Source organism: Protobothrops mucrosquamatus, unplaced genomic scaffold, assembly GCF_001527695.2.
Source record: "Protobothrops mucrosquamatus isolate PMUCROS unplaced genomic scaffold, P.Mucros_1.0 scaffold39, whole genome shotgun sequence".
NCBI classification, from domain to species: Eukaryota; Metazoa; Chordata; class Lepidosauria; order Squamata; family Viperidae; genus Protobothrops; species Protobothrops mucrosquamatus.
In genome coordinates, this window is record NW_015386421.1 from 876145 (window position 1) to 894186 (window position 18042).

General features: G+C 37.7%; 1 protein-coding gene across 3 annotated transcripts in view; it reads left to right on the top strand.

The window, feature by feature from the left end:
- The window catches only part of AKR1A1 (aldo-keto reductase family 1 member A1), a 24045-nt gene extending 9156 nt beyond the window's left edge, over positions 1-14889 (top strand). For all 3 annotated transcript variants that reach the window (XM_015811330.1, XM_015811333.1, XM_015811331.1), the window contains exons 4-9: positions 2042-2193; positions 2610-2805; positions 6811-7010; positions 8677-8749; positions 11698-11784; positions 14521-14889. In XM_015811330.1, coding sequence (XP_015666816.1) covers positions 2042-2193; positions 2610-2805; positions 6811-7010; positions 8677-8749; positions 11698-11784; positions 14521-14586 — 774 coding nt within the window. In that variant the 3' untranslated portion in view covers positions 14587-14889. The remainder of the gene's footprint in view (positions 1-2041; positions 2194-2609; positions 2806-6810; positions 7011-8676; positions 8750-11697; positions 11785-14520) is intronic.
- The last annotated feature ends 3153 nt before the right edge of the window (positions 14890-18042 follow it).

Here is an 18042-nt window from a genome sequence, read left to right on the forward strand (position 1 = left end):
TAGGGAGAAGGGCGGGGTAGAAATACAAGAAATAAATAAATAAATAATAAATTAGATAGTGAGCAGAAAGTGAAGGCCAGGATCGTATTCATAATACAGATGACACACACAATATGTATATATATTAATCAGTAAGCAATCCTAAGATTCAGAATGAATCAGTAATATATCATGCATTGAAGAAGTATGTCTTGTTTTCTGTTTTGGACATATATCTTACATAATCAGCATACAGGTGTCCCTCAACCTATATCAGTCCCTCTGATTGTGGGAAGCCAGCAGGAAGTTGCCTCAGCTAATGACTGTGGGATTTAGTTAACAACGGCAACTGGGACTACAACTGCATTGTTTAGCAATTGAAATTCTGGTCTCAATTGCACTCTTAAGTCAAAGACTGCCTGTGTTATTTTTATGAACTTAATTGGTACCACACAAACCCCAGGATGCCAACAATTTTCTATAAAGTATTATATTTTGATATCTTTATAGCTGAAATGCATGTAACATACAAATGAGAAGGTGGCAAAATGTATTTATATATTTGTCATATTTGTATGCTGCATATTCCTGACAAAGTCAGTCCACAAAATCAAATAATGCCCAGTGGTCCTGCAGTGCCCACAATTTCCCTAAACATGTCCATTCACATCAAAATATCTTTTTAATTAAATAGCCGAACTCTTACAAAATAAGAGGACTATTTTTCTTACTACGTTTCATTTTGTTTAATATTTTTTTTTTAAAAAAAAATTTAATCTCTAGTGCACACAAAAGCTTGTAAAATGTTATGTTGTGCCACCTGCCATAAAAAAACCGCTTGATCAGATGTAGAGCTTGTCTCATGCCCCAATGATTCTTAATAATGGAAACATAAAAATCATTGCATAATGAGAACAGTTTTATACATGGTTGTTTTGAGTAAACATGATCCACAGTGAGGAAGAAAATAGTATTTAAAATCAGGATGGAGCGATTAAGAGTTTTAGCAGATGGTAGCTTTTCTGAGCTTGGAAGTTAAGGAGTGTTGGACCTGGTTACTGCTTGAATGGGAGATGTAAGGAAAAATGCTGGGCTGTAATAAAACATAAATGCAAAACATAATTTAGACAGAATGAAAATTTGCTTGCTATATTTGGCATAAAGTTGGGCTAGAATGGTTGAAAAAAAATCTTAGAAGGTAGGAGGGGCAAGCTATTTTATTATTGGCAGCATGAAAACATGGACATAGTCTTCAAATCATCAGAAAGTGAACTCAACTTGGAGGAATGAACACTAAGATAGATTATGACTAGATAAATATGGAATGGACTTAAAATGAAAAGATGAACTCTTAATATGTAAAAAAGAAGAGTTATTGTCAGGGTAGCATCTAATCGTCAATTTGATCATGTTCCTGCTGCAAAAAACTCTGGACGTGAATGTATGGATTAGAAAGAAGGAGAAAATATGCAAAACATAATTTAGACAGAATGAAAATTTGCTTGTTATGTTTGGCATAAAGTTATGTTAAATGCGACAGGGTGGTATGTTAAAACTTTGAAACACAGCACTTTTTATAGAAATGGGTTTGTTTAGATGTCTTAAGAGATCTAAACAATCTTGTAAGAATTTTAGAACTTATTTGTACTTTGGAATGAAGCTTCTCCCATTCTACACAGATTCATCCACTTCCTTCTCAGCCAGAAATAGAACATGAAATATTAATACAGAGATATTGAATTGAGCAATATGTAACAGTGGCGTAGCGTGGGTTGTCAGCACCAGGGGCAAGGCAAGTAATTTGCGCCCCCCCCTCCACAGTGGGCGGCGACCCGGCGGCTCGGATCGGATTCGCACAGGCAGGGGCAGAGAGCTGCGAGTGCGAGCGCGCCCCCCCAGATGTTGCGCCCGGTGCGGCCGGCCCCCCCTGCACCCCCCACGCTACGCCTCTGATATGTAAGTTAGTGCTCATCTTTGATGCTCTTCTTTGGTGACATGTCTTCACTTGTATTAAGAAATACTTGAAGCAATAATGTTTCACTGTTTGTTGTTCTTTTTAAAGGCTGTCAAAAGGGAAGAACTGTTTGTTACATCAAAGCTATGGAACACCAAACACCACCCAGAAGACGTGGAGCCAGCTTTAAGGAAGACTCTGGAAGATCTAAAGCTGGATTACCTAGACCTCTACCTTATGCACTGGCCACATGCCTTCGAGTGCGTTTTAATAAGAGAAAAATTAAGAGATTAAACCATAATTTGTTATTTATTTAAACCTGGGGCACAGGGCAGGGAAACAGAGAGGGAGAGAGGCTGAAATTTACTCCTTTTAAAAAAATGTGGTGGGGGAAGTGATGTGTGATCCAACTCCTATCACAATGTTGATGTTTTGTTACTTGTTCAGCATAGTACTAAGACTCTAAGAAAAATTACATATGACTCCTGGAAGTATTTTGTTTTGCGTGTTCATTCTGGAGGGCTACTATTAATTTGTATATTTCATAATACTATGAAAATTTATATAGTTCATAAGGATAAAAATGTAAACTAGTAAATAGTAATTAAGCAATTATTTTAAAAGTGCATTCGTTCTTAATGGTGTTTCCAATGGATTTGTTAACTATTTTTTATAGGCGAGGAAATAATCTCTTCCCCAAGAATCCTGATGGTACAATGCGTTATGATTATATTGACTACAAAGATACATGGAAGGCTATGGAAAAATTGGTGGGAAAAGACTTGGTAAAAGCTATTGGACTTTCAAATTTCAATAGTCGACAGATTGACGATGTTCTCAGCATAGCTTCTGTCAAGCCAGCAGTTTTACAGGTAAGATAGAAGAAGGAAAAGAGGATGTGATTGATTCTTAAGATTATGATTAGAGTAATGGAAGTGCAATGTAAAAGAAACAAGTTGTGTTTCTTCTGAGAGGCATGTCAACATATCTGGGCCAAGAAGTGGCTTCTTAAGCAGTGGGTGCACCACACCTTCCTCTTTCAAAACTGCCAGCACCATCAATCCTCTCAAGGATTCATTCACCACTCCTGTATCCAACCTGTCATCCCCTCACATGTACTAGCCAGGAGGAGTATTTATCTAAATACAGGTGGTGAAGTTCATCCAAGAGAGGACTTTGTTCCTGTCCTCAGCTGTCACAGGCTTGAAAAAGTCCCAGATGACTTTGTAAGATGTTACCTTTGTCATCTCACAAGACTTTATAAACATTTAATCCGAACAGATTAGAGTGATTTTGTCTGCAAAATATCTAGTAAAGTGGTCATAGTGGCCTACTAGAGGATCCAACGATGATTTAGGTCATATTAAATAAGGTTGCTGGATGGCCTTTGCCAATAGATTAACTGGAGAAATATTGAAGCTTTATCACCCTTACTGCCACCTACGTTCAATCACTTTCCCTTTTTATTTTTCACTGCCATTGCTGCAGGTGTCTCCTGTATTACTTTCTGAAGCATCTCTCTAAACCAAAGATGACTCTTCCCCCCTCCCCCAGATCCATGCACAGGGAGAGGATGCTCAGGCATTCTGTCAAGTATTTTCCTCAGTTCTGTGTTTGTGAATTCAACTAAGAGTCTCAATTAAACACTCCTCAGTAGACTGCTGTTGTCCCTTGAATCCAAGCAGACTCATAAGTGACCTGGGGCCAACCCTTTAATGCTTCTTTCTTCCCTACAGGGTTGTTAGTGGCCATTGAATATCAAGGATATCAGAAAGTGATCTGACCATTTTAAAGGATTGGTATTATTGTCTTTGAGTTGGTCTGAGGTAAAAGCCAATCTAACATGTGACTCCAGTCTGAGTAAGGACTGTAGTAACTTGGGGCAAGCCATGGTTTCATGGCAGTCATAAACAAAACATAAACAAAGTTTATGCAATCATAAACTTCTAAGTTGTCCTATAACATACTTCCAACAGTTTGAAATTGTCTGGAAAAATCAACCACCAGCTAGGCAACGTTAAGCAGTTCTGGAAGGCAGCGTGCTGGCCAGCAGGGATGATACTACATTAGCAGTTCCCCTGCTTGTCCTTGATACCCAGTTTCATGTACAGGACCTTTGATGTAGTCATTACTACAAGAGTGCATCTGTTCACATCAATTTCTCATTGAATGTTATTGCCTCTCCTCTTTTCCAGCCTTGGTTTCAAGTTGGTATATTCATAAAACCTGACCAGGCAGCTTTTAGACAAAAGCAATCCTTCATTCTCACCTAATCCAGTCTTAAAGGTACATGCCCATGCATGTCTGCTGCCTCCTCCAACCCATGGCCATGTAGGGACATGTTCTTACTCTAAATAAAACCGGAATTGAAAAGAATCAACTTGAGGCCAACTTCTCCTGCAATTCAGAATCCAGGTTCTTAGTTGGGACTGGGGGACAGAAATGGAGATTGGTATCAGGTATCCAATTTACCTTTTTCTGTAACAGTCTGTCTTCACTATGCCCCATACTCCCTTTGTCCGTCACTACTTTGATCCTTTCCCATTCGGTCCTCTCCTGACTCTCCTCCCAGTACAGGGCACCCCCAGCCTTTCAGTCCAGTCACCACCCTGTTTGTATTTTTGAATAATCATTCTGCCATTTAGAATATAGTTACGCTAGCAGAATGGGCCATGGGCACCCTCTTCAGGTATCCCTTCCCTTCTCTCACTCATCCCCTTCCCTGTTGAAGTCAGTGTTACCTTCCATTCCAATTCCATCTTTAGTTTTTTTTCACTGTACCCTTCCTGGCTCTCCTCTAGGAAAAAAGAGTGCTCCCTCATGCTGTAAGTTTCCTTTTCCTCCTTTGGAAGTTGGTCCTCCATTCCACCTGCTTTTGCCGTGTTCCAGTGCCAGTCCAGATTTCCCATAAATACAGTGAAGTTTGCTACTCTTTCAGCATATTATCTCTCAGCTATTTGAGTTTCTCCAGAAATGGCAGTGACCAAACCACTTCTTTTTTCATGGAGCCTTGATGATGCAGAAAGTTGCTATTTATCACTGTCTTTTCTTTCTTCAGGCAAATCTTATCCATCTTTTTCACCAACATAAATCTGTCGGTTAACATCACTCTTTCTCTGCCCACTCAAGTCTTTTTTGCAACATTCCACAATCCGTCAAAAAAATTAGGCCACTATCTCCAGTTCTCTTCCCATCTAGCCCCAGTTCTCCTTTCTCCCTTGTTATGCGCTTCCTCACATTATCTTCAACTCACAGTAAAGCTTAGCTTTTCCCATGTCCTATCTCAGTGCTTTCTTTCCTGCATATGGAGTTTCTATTCTCTTGTATCCTATCAAGAAGATCAAGAGCCGTATCTATATTGTAGGAAATCAACAGGTCAGTCTTCAGCCTTAATTCCACTCCAGGAAAATGGACTGAGAAATTAGCTAAATTAGTGTCATTTATACAGTGCATCATTTTCTCTGTTCCTGCTGTTGGCAGCAAGCAGACATATCTAATGTTACATTACTTTCTTCTTTCATTCACAACTACATCGTGTACCTGTTCTTTGATTCTCATTTGGCCAAGGCCCTCCCTCCTACCCATAGCTTGCAGGATTAGTAGTCAAGGCAATTAGCATTCACCTCAACTCTGCTGTCTCATCCCTATTCCTTATTCTGCTCTGCCAGTTTTTCCAGCTCCTGCTTTCCAGGTATGTTTGCTTTCTCCCTCCTGCATCACATATCTTCCTCACTATAGTTTTTAGTTAAAACCAGGGCTTTTTTTTGTCATAGAACACCCAGAACGGAGTTCTGGCACCTTTTTTGGACGGAACCTTGTAGGGTAGGCAAGGCGGGTTGTATGACGTGAGTTCCGGCACCTTTTTTTTTTCTCTTCAAAAAAAGCACTGGTTAAAACCAACCTGAAAGAGGGAGAAAGCACAAAAAAGTGTCCCTTGTTTCTGATGTTAATGTCTCATTTCCAAGATATGGGGAAGGGGCACCTTTCCCCCCCTCCTGCAAAGTAATTTGAGGATGTATCTTTGTGTTAAAAGTGTAGAGGCAGAGACAAAATATTCTACCTTGTAGCATATGCAGAAGGAATCCCATCACTCAGTTGAGCTCCTTTGTTTCCGTATGAGCCGCTGGAGAGCCAAAACTGCATTTTTATTAACAATGGAACTACTTAGTTTTATAGAAGCAATTTAAAATCCAGTAGAACAGGAATGGGGGATTTGTGAACCTTTAGATCTTGCTGAATGCAGCTGCTTTGATCCCTGGTCACTGGCCAAGCTGGCTGGGCATTAGGAGGGCCAGAGATGTCCCACTCCAGCCACAATGAATGAAGGTATAGGAAGAAAAGTGATCTCCATATTTTTCTCTGTGAGGCCTTCTGTTTCACATCTTGTATTCTTGTATGGACCTTGATATGGTTGTAATGTCGGTACGAGAGGGAAAAATGTAAAGCAAAGTGGAGATAATGCAGTAGCTGAAGTAATTTTGCTTCTAGTTAATGCAGCACAACTTAAAAGCCACACACAGTTTCTATCACAGGCATTTCTACATTTTGCCATTATGTTTTTTACATTAACATTAGGAGGTTTTTCTCCAAAAGAATGTAGAGCTTGAAAATGTTTTATTATCTTGATTCTATTCATATAGTTCATTTGTCACATAATGTTCATCTAAGGTAGACAAAAATGCAGTATAGACTCTAGCTCAATACAATCTGCCAGAATGTTAGCTGCACATTTGCCACCAACCCACAGTTCATGGTGGACTTAATTTCCCCTAAATTGCCAATGATTGGAACTTATTACTCTAAAATCTACTCTTTCAGCAAAGTGATTTTAATTTTTTGGCACTAGTTTGCTCACTATTGTATATTGCTTTTAATAGGTGGAATGTCATCCTTACCTAGCCCAGAGAGAACTAATAGCTCATTGCCATCAGCGGGGGCTGGTGGTAACTGCTTATAGTCCTCTTGGTTCAGGTGACCGGATGTGGAAGCACCCAGATGAGCCAGTATTGCTGGAAGAACCAGGGATAAAGAAGCTGGCAGAAAAATACAACAAATCTCCTGCTCAGGTTCTTCTCAGGTATTAGTAAATGAGCTGTTGAGAAATCAGCATTAAAGATCTAAAAGAGCAGAGAACTAAAACCTAAAACTCTTTATATTGCTTATTAATATACTTAGCTAAACACTGTACAGTAAAAATTGATGTTACAATGTTATAATGTGATGGCAAAAGGATACCAACCACTCCTGATTTTGTAAACACTTGAATTTTGATTCTGTAGTGCTGAAATATTGCAGTGATTGTGGTGGCTAAGCGAATTTAATATCCGCTTGAAAAGACAGAGTGTAGAAATATAATTCCAATACAAGTCAGGCCATCATCTGCCAAGCCCTAGGCCAGTGGTTCTCAACCTTTTTAATGCCGCGACCCCAACCGGTCGTAAGTCAAGGACTAAACCGGTCGTAAGTCGAGGACTAAACCGATCGTAAGTCGAGGACTACCCAACCGGTCGTAAGTCGAGGACTTTCCCTGCCCGGGAGTGCCGCGCATGCGTGGTTCCGCCCCCTTCGCCGGCCAAGGCGTAGCTGGCAAGCGGCAGAGAAGGAGCAGGCCGACCACCAGCTGGCCCAGCCCAAGGGAGGTAAGGCACCTGCCAGAAAAGGGGAAAAAATGGCGGACAAAATAAATGGCAGACAAAATAAATGGCGGAGAGCCTTGCTTGGCGACCCCCATGAAATGGTCGATCGACCCCAAATGGGGTCCCGACCCACAGGTTGAGAACCACTGCCCTAGGCCATTCGAAAGAGTTGCAGAGGCATTCCAGTTTTCAAAGAAGCATTGATAAAAGAGATGTCAGGGATTGAATCTGAGATCTTTATAATGCAAATTTTTTTTAGAATGAAAAATTCCCTAAGGGAGAAATGAAGCTGGTTTAATGGTTAAGCTGGAGACTTGAGTTCTAGTCTCATCTTAGACATGAAAAGCCAGCTGGGTGACCTTGGACCACTCATACTCTCAACCCAACTCATTTCACAGCGTTGTTGTTGTTGTTGTCGTCGTTGTGGGAAAAATAAGAGGAAGGAGCATTTGACATGTTTGCCATCCTGAAGTTAGTTATAAAAATAATAAAGGAGTGATATAAATAAATAAGGAAGAGGAAAAAGAATGTTATTTTTTTGCTATATAACTAAAACGTTATTATATTTTGTTAATAGCACAGTATTATTTTATTATACAGTATTAATGTTTTTATTCTGTTGAAAACAACTTTGTAGTTTAAAATGAAGATTTGCAATATAAGGTGCTTTACATACATTTTAAATAATAATAATAATAATAATAATAATAATAATAATAATAATAATAATAATAATAATAATAATAATAATAATAATAATAATAATAAATGATAAAGTTGGAAGGGACCTTGGAGGTCATCTAGTCCAACCCCCTGCTCAGGCAGGAAACCCTATACCATTTCGGACAAATGGCTGTCCAGCAAAAGCAAGGAAGCAGCTTAGTTTTTTTTAAAAGAGCCTCGGATTCTAGGAACACAGTTTGAAGTTCTATTCAGAGGACCCTGATTAGTATTCTATATTCTATGTTACAATGGCATTATATTTAACTTTCAGCCTAAAATTGTGTAGCCTTGTAGAGAAAATATTTTCCCTGTCAGAATAGAGCACTTTGGATTTTGTTTATTCTGAATGAGAAAATCATAGCTTGTTGTTTAATTCTATAACAGATGGCAAGTTCAGCGGAAAGTAGTTGTTATTCCCAAGAGTGTTACTCCTGCACGCATACTCCAAAATCTTCAGGTGAGTGGGACTTCCGACTGACTTGCAAAAAGACATTACTTGTAGGCAGCTTTGGTCAACAGTATTGAAGCTTTAGCTGTGTCTTTTCCTTGGTAATGCATTGTACAGGTAGTCCTTGCTTATTGATTGCTCATTCAGCAACCATTTGAAGTTACAATGGCACTGAAAATAGAGGTTTACAGCTGGTCCTCTCATTAGCCATCTCAGTGTCCCTGCAATTACACAATCATGGTTTAAGTGCTTGGCAATTGGTACACACGTGTGACAGTCACACCATCCCATGATCATGTGATCTCTTTTTGCGACCTTCACCGCTGGCTTCCAACAAGCAAATTCAATGGAAAAGCCAGTAGGAAGTCCCAAGTCATAGTCACATATATTATGTATAATGAATGGTTTGCTTAATGACTGCACCCAGAACTGATACTGTAAGGTGTGGTCACTGGTGTTTTACTTTATAACAGTGTCACTTAGTGATAGAGTTGCGGGTCCCAATGCAGTAAGTAACTGAGGACTACCTCTATAGGAAGAATATAATTCTCATCTGATGTGTCCTGGTATCATTTTACTAGAGCTGATGAAGGCACACATGCACATTCTGATTTGTTTGAAGTACCAGCTGATCAACTAATTTACTATTGAATCTTACTACCACAGATTCTAGACTTGTTTATGTGGTTATATTTTTTACCTGCTACACTGTACTAGTTTAATATATCTGGTGCTTGCAGTTTGTGCATTCAATATATTTAATTGATCTTCACTTGTAAGCTTCTGCCTCCCAGACTTTAAAGGAAATTGTTTCCCTTTTGATCTTGATAGGTCCAGTAGAATCCAACATTTCTGTGTGATATCATATTACTGTATTGCTTTAAACTGCACTTCAAACGTTGTTTTTAATGCTGCAATTTCCTTTTGAAGTTGTTATAATCCCTTTGATATTTTTCAAAAGCTTTAGAAAAAAAATCGGATAAATATAAATCCCTTCTCTATCAGCCCTCTTATGTAGAAATCATTAAATAACAGATCTATGGCTATCTAGAAAGTGTTACAATTAATGCTATCTTATTTGCATACTCCTGAAGTGCTCAGAGAGATTCATTTTGAATAATTTGCAAAATTTTTGTTTGTTTAACAGCTTTTTATGTTATTTCTACATATTACTTGGAGAGGTATTACATCTGTAGATGGTTGGAAAGTTACTCTTTTTTGCAATGATAGGAAGCAGAATGAATATCAGTGCTTTTCTTTCCAAAGAATTACTGTATTGCTGAGTTTATTTCTTGTCTATGAAAAAAATATTCTTTTTGTTTAACCCACCAAAGAAAATTGCTCTTGCATCTTCTATTCAGTTACATTTGTTAGGTTATGGGAAAAATGAACAGTTAATCCAGGAGAATAAATCAGTAATTGTCACTTTGGCATCTTGTCAGTCAAGGAAGGTGGCGGTAAGTTGGGCAGCACTAGCCCAGGGGTAGGCAACCTCGGCTCTTTTATGACTCATGGACTTCAACTCCCAGAATTCCTGAGCCAGCTGTGGGAGTTGAAGTCCATGAGTCATAAAAGAGCCAAGGTTGCCTACCCCTGCACTAGCCTAACTCAGGAAGCCGATTCTGTAGGACTTGGCCTTACCTTTTCATGGTGAATCACCTGCTACTTTGATTTTGCAAAAGTTCACGATGATGAAATCCCGAGTGGAAGTCAAACTTCTTCTATAGTCATGAACTATCCTCTCATTGTCGTGTTGTGACTTAGTTTGCTTGAATAACTATGGCATATTAGGCCTGTTGAGAAAGTTTCAAACTCCATGGTACTTTCTTGGAACTTTACAAAAGCTTCTGCAGTAACATGCCTGAATATATTGTGACTCATTCAGCTATAAGCGTACGATTGAACACCTTCCGTGTAACTCTTCAGCCCTTGTTGGAATATTAATAAAGCTACTACAGCAGGACTCGTGAATCTGATGTCAATGAGCTCCAATTTCCAGTGAATTCAGCCATTATAGACAATAGTGTGAGATGCTGAGATTATTACAGGGATATCTGAAAGATCACAAATTTCCGAACTCATTACAATAGTCACTATTGTCCACTATCACTAGTTTTCACCAAATTATATAATGTTGCTTTTTGTGATGAAAATTTTGCAAGGAATAAACAAACTTTATTAATATGAACTCCTACTGAGGAATGTGCTTCTCTGTGTTCAGAGATTGCTGCTTTTCTAGTACTTGTTTTTCTGCTGTATATCTCATTGAGGCAAAAATTATAAGATTTCTGTAATCTACACTCCAAATGTGTAGTATATAGCACTGCCTAATAGAAAGTGTGAGTTTTTTAAGGTTGTCTCCAGTATCAGTTTTCTTGCAAGATGTCCTGTATTAATAGTTTCGCCAAGTTTCTGAAGTTTGGGTCTATTTCTGTACAGTGCTATAAGTAGCTAGACAATGGAAGTCATCACAAAGGAGATAATTTCACAATTTAAAAATAATAAAACTTTACAGATGAAGATTTTTTTTTTACACTTAGATCTTTTACAAAGTGTCAGAAACACTGAAAAAGATTATTTCTATATACCAGGCATGCTTGCCGACAAAAAACTATGTTTTCTTTAGGTGGTTAAGATGTGCAATGCTTTAGACCTGCAGCCAAAAATGTGCTTTCGAATGGGCAGGCACATTCATATCACATCTATCTGCATCACCTTAAAGAAGCTGCATCTTTAAGGAGATGCAGCATACACACCCGTTCCCACTTCAAAGCATCTTTTGGCTTTGGCACTGAAGCATTGCACATCTCTTAGTAGATAGCTTAGATATGTTCTCCACCTGTTTGCATTTACATGTGTTCCACAAGCAGAATTTTTAAGCTATTAAGACAGCTCACGAAGCAGCAACAGTGAAAATCATAGCCTTAATTAACAGTAAATGTATTTACATGTTTTAGGTGTTTGACTTCAGCCTGACCGTTGAAGAGATGAGCTTTATTGAAGGCCTGAATAAAAACTGGCGATATATTGTGCCAATGGTTACGGTAAATGTTGTTTCTGTTCATACAAAATCAAATAAATAAAAATAAACTGAAATTTGTAAAATACCCACTGAGTGTGTTTAGTCTCCTATCCCTTCAACAGCTGGTCTATCCTGTTCTATCAAAAAACAAATACATGTTTAAACTCTATATTTGTTAATGTTTTCAATTAAAAGTTGCAGTTAAGAAATGGATTAAGGTACAAATAAATCCATAACATCCAGTAACAATATTTTCATGTTTAATTCTCCAAAGTAAAAATCTGTGTGCCCTCTAGCGGCTTGTGAGCTATAGAACAAAATTATATAGTGACCCTGTTGCCAGTTACAAAGGTTGCCTTTCAAAACTCTCACAATTTGGTAAACTTAAGACCATATCGGAAAAGTAGAATTAAAGGAATGAAATCATGTTTCATCCTATTAAAATACTTCAAATATTAAAATAAAACTAACGAACAATAATAAGACAACAGAATATATTTTTGAGAATAGTATACGTTTAGATATAACCTTTACCTTTGTTGCGCTGGTCATATTAATATACTGTAGATATAGATAATGATGATGATATCTGTTCATATCTACAGTATTTCTCGACCTTGACAATTTTCAGATATGTGGATTTTAATTCCCAGAATTCCTCAGACAGCTTGATGGCTGCTGGCTGGAGAAATGCTGGTCTGCATGCTGACTGGGGAATTCTAGGAGTTGAAGTCCACATATCTTAAAGTTGCTAAGGTTGAGAAACATTGTACTAGTGAATGGTTGAAGATCAAGCTTGGCTGCTGGGCTTGCTGACTTTTTTGAAGAAAACATGACTAAGTGGGCTGAATATGTTTATATCTTAATATTTTTTTTGCATCGTTATATAGTATTACATTGTCATTCAGTGACTTTCAGCTGTATTACATAAACTGATATTCATCGCCTTATCTGTCATCTCAGTTGCATACTGCAATAGTTTATTTAAATGTTCCTCTTGTTTTTCTTTGTAAGCTACTTGATGAAGCCATCTGTTCTTGGAAATTCTTGGTGATGTTAATCAGTTCATGGATTCTTATAAATGGCCTAAGAGAGTGATATGTGCCAATATTTAACTACGTAATGAGAATTTGTCCTTAGGATAACAAGGAGCATTATTAAGAATCAGCCATAGCTTGAAAGCTGCATTTTTAGTTTTCAAATAATGTTTATTTCATGGGTGAAACAGATTTTGACTCAGTCATGAAAAGTGCACCAGTTACCCATGCCTTTCTACCCTCTAGAAAAGAGGAAGATGGCTCTAGTTCTTATTCCTATAAGCATATGGATGAAGGACCCTGATATAAAAACATAAAATCTTGACCATTAAATCTCTGAAGTACTGCCAGGTGCTTAGTTTTCTTCTAAGACCATCAGAAACCTAAAACACTAAGCAATTTCACTTCTGATTGTGTGCTTAGAAATAATTTCAATCATATTTATTAATATTATTTATCATTTTTATTTAGGAAACTGTTACTATATAAGTCACATGCCTGTGTCTCATTTGGGTATCAGTTACATAGAAGGCCAATGCATATACAGGTAGTCCTCGTCTTACAACCACAACTGAGCCCAAAATTTATGTTGCTAAGTGAGAAATTTGTTGTGAGTTTTGCCCCATTTTACGATTTTTCTTGCCACATTTGTTAATTGAACCGCTGCAGTTGTTAAATTAGTAACACAGTTGTTAAGTGAATCTGGTTTCCTCACTGACTTTGCTTGTCAGAAGGCTGCAAAAGATGATCACATCACGGCACAACACTGCAACCATCATAAATGTGACTCAGTTGTCAAGCATCTGAACATAAACCATGTGACCGTGGGGATGCTGCAATGGTCGTACGTGTGAAAAATGGTCATAAGTCACTTTTTTCAGTGCCGTTGTAACTTCGAGCGGTCACTAAATGTATTGTTGTAAGTCGAGGACTACCTATATACACTCATGTGCCTAGAACACTTATGAATGTATGTACAAGTGAGATACTTTCAACAGAGACTCATTGAGAAAGAATGAGATCAGCCTGCATAGTTGCTTCCCTCCATCTCTTATGAGAAGAGTCTTGCACCAGGACACATCATCTTTCCCTGCCTTGCCAATACTTAAGATTCTGAGAGTTATGAAAGGGAAGTTGCTCTGCAGAAAATCTTCCATGGAGATCAAATTTGTATGGTTGTTTGGTTATGGCAAAGGATCACTGTGGTATCAATTTGACTGAAAGCCTTTTCAAAATTCTAAATGTTAGTTAAGGTCATCTGCAAAAGTGCAATGTCTCCTTCCTGTTCTCTTAAGAGAACTGGGGTAGATGTTTTCAAACATGTTTCTTTTAAAGAGTTCTTTTCAAAACTATACATTGATAAATCTGATATAGCAAATGTAAATATTTAAAACATTTACAGTTCTCGCCAAGCTTTTGTTTCTATTCTCTGATTTCTTACTATATATTAAAAAAAAAACACCAAGCTGCAAGCTGTGCTGCTTCAGATGCCTAAACTGTAGTTAGTTTAGTGATATATTTGCTATATTTGCATATCTAATGTAGTATTGTGCTGATTTTAGGTTGCAATTGATACAAAAGTATCCATTTTTTTCAGAGAAATAGAAATGATGACTTTGTTATTAAATAAAGTCAAATTTCAGAGAATGCTATATTCACTTTGAAATAATAGAAACAATTGTGTTTCCTTTTAACTAATACTTTTCTTTTATCTTTCACAGGTGGGAGACAAAATGATAGCAAGAGATGCTGGACACCCCCTATATCCCTTCAATGATCCATATTAATTCATAGAGTTTGCCAAAATGAGAAATGTATTTCCATTCAGGACTGCTAGTGCCATCAATTAAGAAATTAAAAAAACCCCTAAATAATGTTTTATATCTGTAGGATTGCATTTAATCCTGAAGAGTTAACAATGGTTTGAGAGAAATAACTGTTTAACAATATAAATTGTACAACCTGAAATTTTTTTACAAGATCTTAACTAACATGTTTCTGCATCTTTTTTTAAACATCTGGACCAAAGTGTTTTCTCAAAATGTAATAAGGTGCAAAGAGGAATACATGCAAGAAGTATATAGCAATAGCACTTAGACTTATATACCGCTTCACGGTGCTTTACAGCCCTCTCTAAGCAGTTTACCGAGTCAGCATATTGTCCCCAACAGTCTGGCTCCTCATTTTACTGACCTTGGAAGGATCGAAGGCTGAGTCAACCTTGAGCCGGTCAGGATCGAACTGACAAACTGCTAGCAGCCGGCAGTCAGCAAAAGTAGCATGCAGTACTGCATTCCAACCACTGTGCCACCAGGGCTCTTTACACTATCTTATTTTTGTTCTTTAGTGCACCTGTCTCCCTAGAATTTATGATAGGTGAAATTTAAAAAAGTCTCGCATGGCTTAAGACCTACTCTTTCACAAAAACTGAAATCCCATCTAAAATAGTTTGGTGCAATGGTTAAGATGCTGGCCTAAAATCCAGGAGACTGTAAGTTTTGATTCTGCCTTACATCTTACCTTCCTGAAAGTCATCTGGGTAACTTTGGGCCAGTCACTCTCTCTCAGCCCAACCACTTCGCAGGGTTGTTGTGGGAAAATAAGAGGAGGAAGGAGTATTGTGTATGTTCACCACCTTGCTTGTAATAAAGATGGGATAAAAATCAATAAGTAAATAAGTAAAACAGGCTTCCCAAAATCACCCTGTCCCCTTTGAATTGAATGTTAATGTATTTCCCAGCTCCCATTCATTATAGAATTTAAGTGGTGTTCAAGAGTACTAATGGCTTTCTGGGAGGGAAACTATAGAGGTTGGTGTTATCAGCATATTGACAATATCTCATCATGGTTCTGTATAGATTTGAGATCTAACTTCATAGGGAACAAGATAGAATGCTATGGAACATAGTAATTTAGCAGTTAAGATATAGAATGGTAATTCCTCCATCACTATCTTCTGGTGCAATCTCTCAGGGAACATTGAAACAACTCTAAAATAATGCCTTTAAGCATGGCCCCTGCCATGACCAATGACATTAGTTACCAAAGATTCTATGAAAAGTACTAGCACTGCACTCCTCTTGTGATTCTTAGTGCAGATCACTTATCAAAGTAGTCTGTTTTATATCCTGACCTGACAGAGTATAACAGATTGTCGCCTTCCCAAAACAATACTGTTAAGCAAATAAATTCATATTTCAGGCTTTTTTGTAATATTTTTGTTCTGTAGCTTTTATTCTTGTAAAGTATCACTGTGAAAGGTTATTATGCTCCTGTAATTAGAATTTAGGAATACAGAAACTAGGGAGCCATAGTTTGTGTATTAATCTGCTTCAGTGTTTTAATAATAATCCCTTTTAAGTAATGAATCTTGCAATCTGAATAAACAAATTACTTCCTTGTAGCAACCTCAGGAACTCTAAGGTATGACTTCAACTCCTAGGTTCCCCTAACCCAGAGATAGGCAACCTTGGCTCTTTTATGACTCGTGGACTTCAACTCCCAGAATTCCTGAGCCAGCATGGCTGGCTCAGGAATTCTGGGAGTTGAAGTCCACGAGTCATAAAAGAGCCAAAGTTGCCTACCCCTGCCCTAATCTTAACCCTGGGGAATTCTGGGAGTTGGTCCACATACCTTAAAGTTGCCACGGTTGGGAAACGTAGCAGAAAAAAATGATAATCTATATAAATAAAAACGTAAATGTTCGTTTGTTCAAAATCTTAAATCTCCAAAAGTTCTTCACCAATTGCTTTGAAATTTTGACACAACGTTGCATTCAAATACGCGCATGTTTTTATATACCTACTATTATATAGATGTCACACCTGTGACACAAACATGCATTTTCTCTTTTCTTTTCCATTTAACCAGACTGAGCCACAGCAACGCGTGGCTGGGTACAGCTAGTTTCTGATATAAAGCCCCAGGCTGTTTACATTTTTACTATAAACATCATGTAATTAGGTTAAGTCACAGATACATTTTAAGATTTGATAGCCACATAGAATGATATATGAATTGAAGGACGTTAGAAGCAGTGTAGCACTACAGATGTGGAATGTTCTTTTTTATATATAAAGTACAGTTGTATTAACTAAAGTGATGGCTCATGAATGCACACATGGAGTTTCTTGGCATAATAGGTTTAACCATAGTTAATAAAATCATGGTCTATCCTGACCAAAAGTTCTACATTTGATACTAAACTAACCATAGTGGCCAGGTTCACACCATAGGCTAAAATATGATTGGCTAGATTAGTTCATTAGCCAATCTAGCTACTAATAGGGGCTTGGACAATGTTTTTGTACAGGTGCATATTCTAAAATTTTGTTTAATTTTTATCTTAAGTGTATCATACCAATACAATAATAATGTTCAGTGCAAAAAAACAGTTCTGAAGTTTTATTTTTCAGTGTAATGCCTTTATGAAAGCTTGCAACCCAGACCAAACACTTTAGTGATTGTAGTCTTTCTACATCCACTAAAGAAATATAAGTCTAAGGCCTATTGCTGTTTTTACAAATAACTCATATATACAGTGTTTCCGCTTATGAGATTTGTTCCTGAGCTGGATTTTTTTACATTATATTGTATGGTTAACTAATTTCTGTTCTGTCTGAACCCTGAAAAGATGGTTCAAGTATTATGCAGACCATAGCATTGATTAATTCAGTAAACAATGATTCTTTAAATCAGTGTTTCTCAACCTTGACAATTTTAAGACATGTGGACTTCAACTCCCAGAATTCCACAGCCAGCAATGTTGGTTGTGGAATTCTGGGAGTTGAAGTCCACATGCCTTAAAATTGTCAAGGTTGAGAAACACTGCTTAAATTAAGGATTAATGTGGAAACAGCCACCAATTACTGCTCCCACAAATGCAGTGCTACTTCTTCCGTCCAGAAAGTTTTCATAGCGAACAGAACAGTGTGCACTTAGTTGCATAAAAGATTAAAGATTTGTCCTCTCCATCTGATCATCTCTCTGTGAGAGGAGGATCAAGCCACATTTCACACTAATGCCCTTTTATTTATGCAGACTGGGAGCAACTACGCGTACCTTTCCTTCGGGATTATTTCGGGATAGACTAGTTGATCCAAGTTAAAGCAATAACGTAAGACGGGATAAAAGCCCGGGGAATTTGTCTGAAACAAATATATTTGCACAACCAATTATTTTTAATGCTTGCAAATCGGTTCTCATGCTTGCAACCCACAACTACTATGTTGTGAGATTGTATT